The following is a 12,184-nucleotide window of genomic DNA, read 5'->3' on the forward strand; positions in this document are numbered from 1 at the left end:
AAGACGCGCAATATTTATGATAGTTTTGCCATGAATATACGCCGCACGAAAGATACAAATGTGTTTTGAATTGATGATGCAAACTATTGTACACCACGCTGAATGTAAATATCGATAATGCTTCTTTGAACAGAGAGAGAGAGAGAAATTACACGTTGATACAACACACGAAAAGAAAAAGATTTCGAGAAAGAAGAAAATCGATGCGAATAGAATATAAGAGAATTTAGTGGAATTTGGTGGAGGAAAGGAGGGGTGAAAAAAAATTGCATTGCATTATATTGTAACCTCACCGACTTATTTACACTCGCGTGAACGTTCGGTAAACTTTGAGTAAGGTCCAGGTCGTGGCCTTCTTTCGCCGGATGAATGAAAGAAGCAACGAAACGAAGCGAAGCGACGATCGCATAAGTTCTTAATTGCAAACATTTCGAACTCGCTTTCATAACCCGAGTGCGCATTCGTGGTACGAATATATATATATATATATATATATATATATACCATATATTCAGTATCTTGGCACATTACCAATGGGAAATGTGGAATCCTCGTGTATTAACATATCATGTTATATCGATGAATCGTAATCGACGCTAGATAGATTTATCAGCGCGTTACGATTCACTACGTTACCGACCTCGTGTGCGTTAACCCCGCCCATTTGTAGGTTATGTTCGTAACGTTGCGTAACGTTTCGGATAATTCATCGGTCGATTCTTTCCTTTCCTTTCCTTTTCTTTTTTTCTTTTTGTTTAAAATTCGGTTTAATTAATCGGACAATTCTCGATTAATGGTAAACACGGATATACACGGATATCAAAGGAACAACGAGTTTCAATTAAAGTAAGAAAATGGATTGAATTTCATGATCATCTACAAATTGCGCTCGGTTGTTTGCTCATCGGTTACCCGCGGAAATTTCTATTTATTTATTTAAGCCACGCGTAAATTCCTATCGATCCGAATCTTTGTGCCATTATTCATCCGCAATGGATTCGTTTCACCATGTATCTCGCGAGAACAAAACTCGTAATTTAACAAATCTCTGTCTGTCGATTATTCATTCGACGCAACAAAATTCACAATTGTTATTAATGAACTGTTCATCCGTGTAATTGCAATTTGTATCGTTTATCATTAATGTCTGTTCCAATTTCTTCTCCAATTTTTTCTATAATATTTATAATAAAATTAATTAATTCGATATTTTCTTTTATTATTCCAAATTCTAAATTCTTTCAATAATACCTCTTTTCATAATAAAATAAATTCAAATTACAACGTTGTAATTAAACCATCTTCAAATGTGTAAATAAAAACTGAAACGTGTAATAGTAGTAATTCTTTTTATTCTAATAGAACAAATGCATACGGAAAATGAAAAGCAATTAAGATTTCGTGGACACCGTTTTGAAGCGCATATTTGATTACGGTTCGACAATTTGTGTCAAGGATGGATAAACTTTGGTTCGCGAGTGCGCTCGACGAGTTGAGGACGAATTACGCGAAATAATGAAAGATCTGTGAGCGGAATATTTATAAAAAGACGACAGATAGAGTAAATAATTTTGGAAACAATTTCGAACGATTGAACGCACCGATTGATCTATTTGTATCAAGGACCCAATAGCGAACCTCGTTGCCGTTCGAATATTAATTCGTGCCTAAGGGGAACGTATTCGTTTTAGATCGCGAGGCGATCAATTAAAATGTTTATATAAATAACGAAAGGAGAGGGAGGGGAGGGGGAGAGAGGGACGATAGCGTACCGTTGCGCCTTTCCACGAATTAAAGCTTGAATATTTTAGTTATAGTATTATGTTTCTAAAATTAAAAAGATGACGTAATGGTAGAACTCTCGGATTACAAGACTCGGAGAGTGTATGGTTAATATTAATGTAGTTTTATGAGCTTCAGCTTTTTCCAACGGTTAGTTGGAATAAAAGGGAACGATGTTTTTAAAATTATGATTTAGAGTTTAGTTTAAAACGCCGTGTTTCATACAGGTTTTGATAACTTGCCAACAAAGTTGTTTAAATTACACAATTATGTATGAAGTAAATTTATCGTTGGGAGAACGGGTTCGCGTGTTGTTTTTAGCACGTGATTAATATAATAGCGTTGCGATTGTTGTTATCAATTTATTACCATGGAAATATTATATTACTATTTCAACGGACAAATATCGTTATATTATTACATATTCAGCCGTGGGTCGAAACGATATTTGTTTAATATTACAAATTCCAAATATCGTTAATGTTTTCGATAAAACCAATTTAGCTTGTTTTTTTTTTTTTTTTCCCTCCCCCCCTCGAAACGAAAATAATATTACGCGTAATAAATATTGTAATAATCGAGTTTTAAAAACGGAAATTCGTAATTGTATTTCTTTTTTTTTATTTTTTATTTTTTTTTTTTTTTTCTATTTATAAACCGTACGAAACTCTCATAACTAGAGCACGAACCAATCCAATTACGCTGTAAGTAATCATTTTAGTGAAAAATGTTTCGTAGAAAGATTGAATGGTTTAGAGTTGGCCGTATAGCGAACAATTTGATTTTTCTCATCTCTGAAATTTTTTCGAGATATTTCAAAGTTATTTCCAGCTTTTTTTTTCGAATTAAAATCGCATTCCTTTTTTTCCTTTTGTCATCCACGCCCGAATGTAATTAATGCAAAATTTCCTCGATTGATCGATCGATGAATAAAAATTTATTATCAATATTAATATCAATTTGGAAAATTGATAAAAATCTTCTTCGAATAATTGATTTCGACTCTATATATCTGTCCATTTTTATTTCGTTAAATTCTATTTTTTTTTTTTTTTTTGAAACAAGAGCTCTCATAGGAGCTGAAATTCGAAGTCGTAAGTTTGATTTCGTATCGTTGTTTGTTTTTCGCTCAATAATGCATTTAAGAAGAGTCGCAGATAAGCGTCGCTCGGTTATAACTCGCGTACACACAGATAAAGTGGAATCAAGTTAAAAGTTGCTTTTTCTTCGGCACGTACACACACGTACACACACGCGGGGGAGAGGGGAGGGAGGGGGTACATATGCTCGTGCAGATATAGATATACATCTGGTTCCCTCCGCGAGGCGAGACTTTCGTTTTTGAACTTTTTCGTTTTCAGCAGCAGATGAAAGAAGCAATGTACTTAATCGCGTGAACGCGTCTATGTGCCAGGCCTGTGTGTACAGTCAGCGCGGAAAGTGAACGTGGATGCGCGTCGAATCACATTTAAATTGCGCCGCTGCGTAGGAATTCAATTAAGTTGGCGTTGATTTAACGAGTATTCGTTATAACAAATGCGAGATACATCGCGATGCGTCGGTTGTGCAATATAACGTTAACGTTTTTCCACGATCGGTAATAATATATCGCCACGCTTTAACGCTCTTAAGGTTATTTGGAATAAGAATTTTATTTTATCTTTTTTTTTCCCTCTTTTTTATTTTATTTTATTTTATTCTATTCTTTTTCTCTCTTCCGTTTTCGTTTTTAATATTAGGTTACTACGGAGAGATGAAAATTTTAGATTCAAGATAGTAAATATTATTCGTTATTCAATATATATATATATATATATATATCTGGTATATTATTTACACCGTGTTTCCAGAATTTTGCCGACTCGAGTTATTGTTGTGCGTTAATGTCACGAGTAGATTTAATGAAAATAAAAGTTTCGGAGAGATTTCTTGATTGTCGAAAAATTTGGAAAATTTTATTTTTCTTGAAAATGTAAAATTTTTATACGTAAATCTATTAATTAATTTAATTTCGTCTTCTGATTTCTTCTTCTTCTTTTTTTATTTTTTTATAAATAATAATAATAATAATTCACACGATGAAACATAATTTAATTTGTTAATTCAAATTCAAATTCCGAAACGATATTTCATATCTAATGTCATATGTTACAACTATTTTCATCGTTATTACTTTTGCCCTACTTAATATTAACGTTTCTCTCGTGCACGAATAAATTATTCATTCGTTGTATTGAAAGTAGTATTTATGGTATACTAAAACTGGCCAGTTTACATGTTATTCTAAATATATGAATAAAAAAAAAAGGAAAAAAAAAAGTAAGTGGAACGTTAAACGGTAAAAAAAATAAAACGTAATGGAATTTAATACAAAACATCGATCGAGGGGGAAAAAAAAAAGCATTTCAATTATGAATATATATATATATATATATATACGATATAAAAGATTCATGAAAGCTGAGAAAACATTGATTTACTTAACGACCCTTCCCTTCCCTTCCCTTCCCTTCCCATCAGTCTCGAAAAAATAAAAATAAAACAGTAACAATGAAAACGGATCAACCTTAAATTATAATTGATTAATGTATCCGGTGTCCCTGACGAGATTGTATAAAACAAGCTAATATAAAACGAAATTGATTTTGGAAAGCAAATTCCAGTGATAAATCGTTCCAAGGGCCCGAATAAAATTATCTATCATTCCCTCGCCGTCCTTCCTCCCATTGTCATAATGCTATTGCACAGTGAATTTCGGTGCCTGTTATTCTACCGATCATAGCCGGTGATAACTGGTCCCGCAAATGTTGGCATTACGTGCTACATCCGTGTTGTTAAATGCACGTCGAAAGTCCATTAAAATCAATAGGAGAAAAGAGAACGTAGGAAAGAGAAAAATTATTGATAGATGATTGCCCGAGAGAGGGAAAATTAAGATTTAATAATATATAAATTTTTTAATTTTGAAAATGACGATGCGAAATGAAACATTTTTGAAAAAAAAAAAATAATTCGTTCAATAATTTGATGCATAATTTAATATATATATATATATATATATATCTTTCAAAAGAATTATTATTGGAATAAATATTTTATCGTTGTATCGTTATATCTCTCTACTATTTACTTTTATGTATCCTTCAAAATCAATATCACGACCCCGATTGAATGAAGCAAGTTTATAACGTTTTAAACGAGGTCACATGTTTCATCAATTTTTTTTTTTTTTTAATCAGTTATTTATGAATAATATATATATATGTATGTGTATATGAATAATCGCGAACTTTCCAATATTTGGATAAAATAAATTTCTCTTGTATAATAATTACACGAAATTTAAACAATTATTTTAGATAAATATACGCAGCGAGCACACGTTTGAATAATTCTTGAACATTATGTACATTTTCAAGATACTTGATGGTAAAATACTCTTTCCATTACTTATGAAAGATAACAGACCATTAGTATTATACCGATAACGAGTTTCAGTCGTTCTTATCATCTAGAATTATTTTAACATTTACAACAAAGCAAACATATATTTTACACTGTCTGTCTATCTGTCAACTTTTTAATACAATGTGCCTCTTTTAAAACGTAGTACTTGTTATTAATTTAACAAGTAGTATAATTAATGTATTTTCGTCGATTAACATTTTTTCGAGAGAAGAATTGTTCGATTCGATTTCACTCAAAAAAAAAAAAAAAAACAACAACATTTTCAAATTTTTATTATCAATTAACGATCTTTTCTTTTAATAAGGAAATTAATAAGCGTTAATAAGAGACATCTTATTAAGACGTTTATCTTATATATGCATCAAAAGCAAACAATTGGATATTACCTATGTGTATGCAAAAGAAATAACAGAGCCAACAATACTATACATGCCAATCCTACATTGAATTGATTTCATAACTTTTCTACTTGGAAACGCGGTCAGCCAGACTTTCTGGCGCGACTGTACCCCCTCCCGACTAATTTTGCCGATTAGAATTTTAGCATGATGTACACTCCGTGGTAAAAACCTCGTTTCTTTTTTTTTTTCCACTCGTGAGCATTCTCGCGCTTTAAAAATTCCGTTCTGTAATTACTGTTCCTGAATTGACGATTGACGCGTTTAAAAAAATTAAAAATCGAGCATCGATTTTCTTCTTTAACGAATACAAACGGTCTTCAACCGAGAGAAATTATGAAACTGAAATAAACTAATTATTTCGATGGATACTCAATGATGGATAATTACTTTTCACGATAGATAACGATATTATTATCAGCATTCCTTTTTTTTCTTTTTTTTTTTAAAGCAAAAAGTATACAACGCCGTATCATCGCGGTTAACAATGTATCTTCGTTTATCATCGTTATCTTGATCGTGCAGAAGTCTCTTGTCGGTTCTCGTTTTTAATGAGCACGGACAACACGCGATCTCAAACAAATCTAAACGTGTCAAATAATTTAATAATTTATGAGGAACGTATATAAGATAATTACAGAGATAAATATAATTGTATATTACAGGAAACGTGGAAAAGTGGGGGATTGATCGCGTTAATAAAATTTTTATGAAAATTTAAACACAGGAATTTAAAAATATCCTTCTTGATTTGCCACCTCTGCTAAGTATAATAATATCGAGCGAGATAAGGGAAGAGTTCTATTGTTCCTGTCAAATCGAAACACTTGTTTTTCAAGATCCTCCGCCCTCCTCGCGGTGCAATTTACTCTGTAAAGTATGGTGAGCTCTGCGAAGCTACAAAAGTAAATTCCATTAAAGCAGCAACGGGGTACTTTCCTTTAATGTCGTTAGTAGGAAAGAGCGGGAACGAGGTGTGGTGGGGGAAGATCGTACGAGGGTAGAAGTGTAAGAAAAAAACGAATATCGTATCAGAGAATCAAAACGTGCAAAACTTGGATGATGAATATTATCGCGTAGGATTACATTTTTTTTCGCCTCGAAGAAAAGGAAAATAAATATAAACGAATAGTAATAAAAAGTCATCTTTAAAAGAGAGGAGACTTTAATTGGAAAAAAAAAAAAGATAAAGAGTGATTAATGAATTAAGTGATTAATATCTCTTTTATTACGTTGTATATTAAATCAAAATGAAGGCTGCTAACCTAAATTCATTTTTCACGGATTATGAATATTTGGTTCGGCTGAACGCATGAAGATCGATACACGCACTCGGCACGCGCTTGTGAGCGCGAATAAATATACGCCCGGTCGCGTGTACACAAATTTTAATTATGAATCGCCAATTGAATTCTGGCGAACAAGATCGTGTGTTCCACGCTACCAGAAGCGCGCTCGCGCGCGCGCGAACGTGGATAAATTATCGGCTAATTTCCTTTGCTGCTGAAAGATCGTAAAATTTATCTGGTAACTGGTTTTTGTGGTGTGCGTTGTGCGTTGGTAGTTTTACGCGATAACTGAAAGTGCGCTTAGCGTCGCGATCATTATTTGAAGTACATTTTTAAAGGCGCGTACCACTATTGTTAGTGAAGCACCTGTCCCGCTCGGTTCGTTGAATTTGGCTCGTGCTATACATGTGTGTGCGCGCGCATCGTGTCACGCGTACCAACACGAACGCGCACGAAGATACACGAATCCGGAGAGAGTCATGTAAACAGTACAAATATGCGGCCACATGTAAGTATGTATATGCATGACCGATTACCGAGTAAATTAATGAAGGAAAAAATATATATATATACATATTTTTTTTTTTATAACAAGATAAGAAACTACGTATTCAAATTACAAGAAATAATTCCTTAATATTTTTGTACATCGATATATGTGTGCCAATGGAATAAATTATAATTACAAATGAATTCATTATAAGGTAAAATTATATATATATATATATATATATATATATATGGTAAATTATGGGCAACAACGATGTATGATGTATTCAAATATAATTCTAATATACAGAAATAAATAGATAAACAGAAGATAATATACACGTAGTAGGAAGAGTGATAAAGAGAAAAAGAGAAAGCAGGAGGGGAAAAAAAGGTATAGGCTATAACTGACCATAAAATTTGTTAACGATCTGTAACGAGAAAAAAAGCAACAGTCGGTGAATCATGGGATAATTATCTTTCGAGCACGACTAGTATTTTATCAGAGCTATATTTGCGGTAACACGTTCGCGAATTGAGAATCAAGAGTAACGAGAAGCAAATATTATATTACATAAATCCCGGGAGAAAATGATTACCGTGAGAAACGTTTTTGTTATAGGGGCCTGTACAAAGTCTTGCAAAGACGTAAATTATGCCACGCGCACTAAATTCTAAATTTAATCTTTTTAAAAAATGTCATGTGTAATATTGAAATTCTTAAACGTAAATAATGAGTCGTCAAATCGTATTACGTAATTTTCACGATGCAAAAATAAACCTTTCGATCGAAATAATTTTAATATTAACTCGTAAATACTACGCGTTTTCTACTTTCGAAGCGAAAAATTGTAGAAAACAACTCGTCTATATTTGATGCACGAAAACATTGTTCAATATAAAACATATCTCGTAGAAATTACACAGCGAAGCTAAAATAAATGTTTTGTTATTTTTTGCGATTCTTGAATCGCGCACAGAAAAAGCACGGATATGTATGTATATTTGTTTACCGCAAGGACAAAGCATTATTTTAATCGTGATTCACGTATTATTTAACCGACGCACGAAATTAATAAATAACATTAATAATATATATATATATATATATATTGTTTATAAAATTTGTTTTTACCCGTTATTAAATTCAATTTCGGAAAACACGCGCGCATTTTATACTAAATTTAATGAAATTATTACATTGTTTTCCATCCATTATTTATTTAAATTTAATTACAAAATTTAAATATTTAATCATCTATATAAATGATTTAAATATAATTTATATGCAACGAATGTATATCCGATTAAAATTAAAAAAAATTTATTATTAATATTTGTATATTAATATATTCATTTATTTAAATAAATTCCATGATGCCATCATAATCATTAATATTATCGCAAAATATTACTTATTTTATAAGATAAGTATTCATTGTTGCATAATAACATCATTTCACCGTGCCTCACTTATCATACTCCAAACAGCTTTGCGTCGTATAAATATATAATTTTATTACGTCATAGACGCTCAAGTATAGGTCATAGGGAATTTTCGTTAGAGCACCTATTATTATTCTATTTATCAGTACCATTTTTATTTAATTTATTTAATTTATAATATTTTCCATTTTCCAGCAACAACATGGAAAAAGGAAACGAAATAAAATTTCTATGGATAAATAGCTCACCAGAAAAGTAAACTTTTATTCAAAAAGCCAGAGAGAATATTTTAAGTTGTTATACGGTGAACAAAGGCGACGAAAAATTGCAGAAGTTTGTTGTCTCTTTATTGCGAGAAAAAGACAATAGAGACCACTTTACATGTATTACGTATTCAGTCGAGTTACGATAACAAAAATAACGCTCACATGCTTAAATCCTGATATAATAATTATTTCACGATCCTTCGTTAACGATTAAATTTTCAAATATATATTTTTAATTCGTCCATTAACGATAAAGGCAGAAACAATGTGCGAAATTTAGATCTCTTTTATACTCGCGATACTCATTGGACTACTACTATTCTTTTACACGTAGCAATTTGTGAATCGCGATTCATATGTAATATATGCGTCCGATCATAAGATATTCATTCGATGCAATATCTAATTTCGTAGCACTGTCCTTGTTCATTCTACCATTGCGAATGAGCGATTTTATAGCTGCTATGTGAATCTACTATCATTTGTTTCTATGTTTCGTCAACCGTCCCGATTCGAAAAATGTCGCCGACAACAAATCGACCCATACACGGAATCGAAATCGCTATTCTGAATCTCACAAAAATCGTTTTCTGAATGCTTCCATGAGTATTCATCATATGAATTGCAATTCACGAATCACTGTATGAAAAACTCAGACAGCATGCGAGAGGGAAAAAAAAGAGATTTGAGAATGGAAAAAATGGAAAAATGACAAAAAAAAAACGAAAAAATAAATTTAAGCTATGATAAAACCAATAAAAAAATATTATCAATAGAAATCCATAATTATGATTCAATAATTGAATATAATTTATCGAATAAAATTGATTTCGAGAGATAAATAATATTAATTCAATTATTTTCGTATTATAAATAAAAAAAATTAATTAAAAAAAGGAAAGGAAAAAAACTGTTGATAATAAAAATTGTAAACTTCTTATTCGACTGTACATCCTTTCTACGAACACTCCTAAATATATTTTTTTCACGACAGCCACAAACATACGCTCTTAAAATTTTCTTTAAACAGACGACGCTCTATTTATCTACCGCTTGTACCATAATATTTCATCCTAATAATAACAGACGTATTTATCGATTCGACTCTTGTGCACAAATAATATTGTTGTATTTTCTCTACAACGTTTCTTTTATACAATAATTTTATCTATCTAATTCAAAATATTTTTAAAAAAAGAGAAAGTATCATAAAAAAGCCAAGAACTAAACAATTCGGGGAAAAATGTAATTTCTCATTAAATCGTTGTTAGGACAATGCGAGTCGAGGTGGCTGTGTTAAATCGGGTTAAGGCACATCTATAAATACCTCACTAACTGCGAGTGAGAGAACATGAGAAGAAGAGAGAGAGAAAGAAAGAAGTATAAAGTGTACTGGTAGAAGTGTGAGAAAGAGAGAAAGAAAGAATACAAGAGATAAAGAGAGAGAAAGAGGGAGCGAGTGAGATATGTAAACGGAGAGAAACAGAGAGAAATAGTAAGCAAGCATACGAGTAAGTAAGAGAAAGAATGAGAAGGGTGGGGATGGAATAAGGGATGGAGGAGGGATAGAAAGAGGGAGGAGGGAGACTAAGAAACGTGCAAGAGAGATAAAAGCAGAATCACAAAGTTGACATAGAGAAATGAAAATGAAACAGAGAAAGACGAAAGGTTGATAACGATGGAGAAGGGAGAGTTAATCAGTCCTTCTAATAGTGTGGCACATTGAAGATATACACAATTGCATTTGTTGCCAGATGTCTAAGTACACGATTGTCTCCCCTCCATTGACTACCCCTTCCCCCACTCATCACCACGCTGTCACTTCTGCATTACGGACGAGCAAGAGAACACATCAAGTGAATTCGACAAACGGGGGAAAAAAAAAAGATCGCAGGCGCGTAAATTCGTATTAACTAACGTAGACAATTTTTAATTATAATTTCAAATTATTATTGCTCACCTCTATCTTTTCCATTTCTTTGCTGCACGAGTGTCACTTACTATTCCCACAGTCATCTAGGATCCTTTGGTACACACACACTGACGGCACATAGCGCAATATATCACGAGCTACACAAACGCGGTGTGCGTGTATCGAAACGATATAGGTTTGACGCGCGCGGACCAGCGACTCACGGTGCGGCGCACGCCGCTGTCCCATCAAGACTACTTTGTATTTACTCTAATTATGTGACGTCACGGATACACTGCTCGCCCCACCATTCGCCGCCGGAGGCGCCCGAGCAATGACGAGCGTGCTCGAGTGTTGCCGAGGTCGAGCGAGCAATGCGCATGGCGCAGGCACCAGTCACCTGTCGTCTCTTCTCCTTCTTGTAGAGCACTGAGTGCAGTACATCGTGAAACGTTTGCAATAATCTACACTGTGCGATTCTTTCTCACCGAACTCTAATATTTGTAGTTACATATTTCCCTATAATTACGATTTCGTTCTATCCATTAGAATATCTTCAGTTTCTAACAGATAATCACAAATAATGTGCAATTACAGCTACAGAGCCAATTTTTGTGTTCTAACCTTAATTTGACATATGAATCTGTGCTACCAGTGAGACATTCATCCTAAAACTATGAAAATTCAAGAATGTGTATTCATGTTGAACGTTAATATGTTGTGATCTAGAGGATTTTTATTATGAAAAATCACATGTTCGACGTTTAATTTACAATGCATATTTATGGACTTTTGCTGTGAGTTTTAACCTTTTGAGCAAGATAGTGCGAGTGTCGTTTATGAAAAAATGAATTTTGAATACTGAAAACTGATTTAATTATTATTAAAATGTGTTTATAAAACTCAATTATAAATTGATAAAATACCAATAACAATTGTGTCTTGTAAATTCTTTTAATCATTACGTTTGATGTAAGTGAAGTTATATTTATTTGTTTGTTAATAATGAAATATTTGTATTTCTGATGTTAATATTAAATTTAAATTGTGAAAAACAAATTGAAAATTAAAACAGAATTATAAAAATTAAGAAATTAAAGAAATTAAATTTCTTTTCAAAAAAAATTTGAATTC

The 12,184-nt window shown here is 32.4% G+C and overlaps 1 protein-coding gene across 3 annotated transcripts in view; it reads right to left on the minus strand.

Moving 5' to 3' along the window:
- The window catches only part of LOC100576405 (AT-rich interactive domain-containing protein 5B), a 185,679-nt gene extending 173,744 nt beyond the window's left edge, over window positions 1-11,935 (minus strand). For 2 of the 3 annotated variants that reach the window (XM_003249196.4, XM_006558215.3), the window contains exon 1: window positions 11,099-11,934. In XM_003249196.4, coding sequence (XP_003249244.1) covers window positions 11,099-11,113 — 15 coding nt within the window. In that variant the 5' untranslated portion in view covers window positions 11,114-11,934. Of the gene's footprint in view, window positions 1-11,098 lie in introns of all 3 variants that reach the window. The other variant, XM_006558214.3, reaches the window with a different exon arrangement.
- Between the last annotated feature and the right edge of the window lie 249 nt (window positions 11,936-12,184).

This window comes from Apis mellifera, linkage group LG8, assembly GCF_003254395.2.
Source record: "Apis mellifera strain DH4 linkage group LG8, Amel_HAv3.1, whole genome shotgun sequence".
NCBI lineage: Eukaryota > Metazoa > Arthropoda > Insecta > Hymenoptera > Apidae > Apis > Apis mellifera.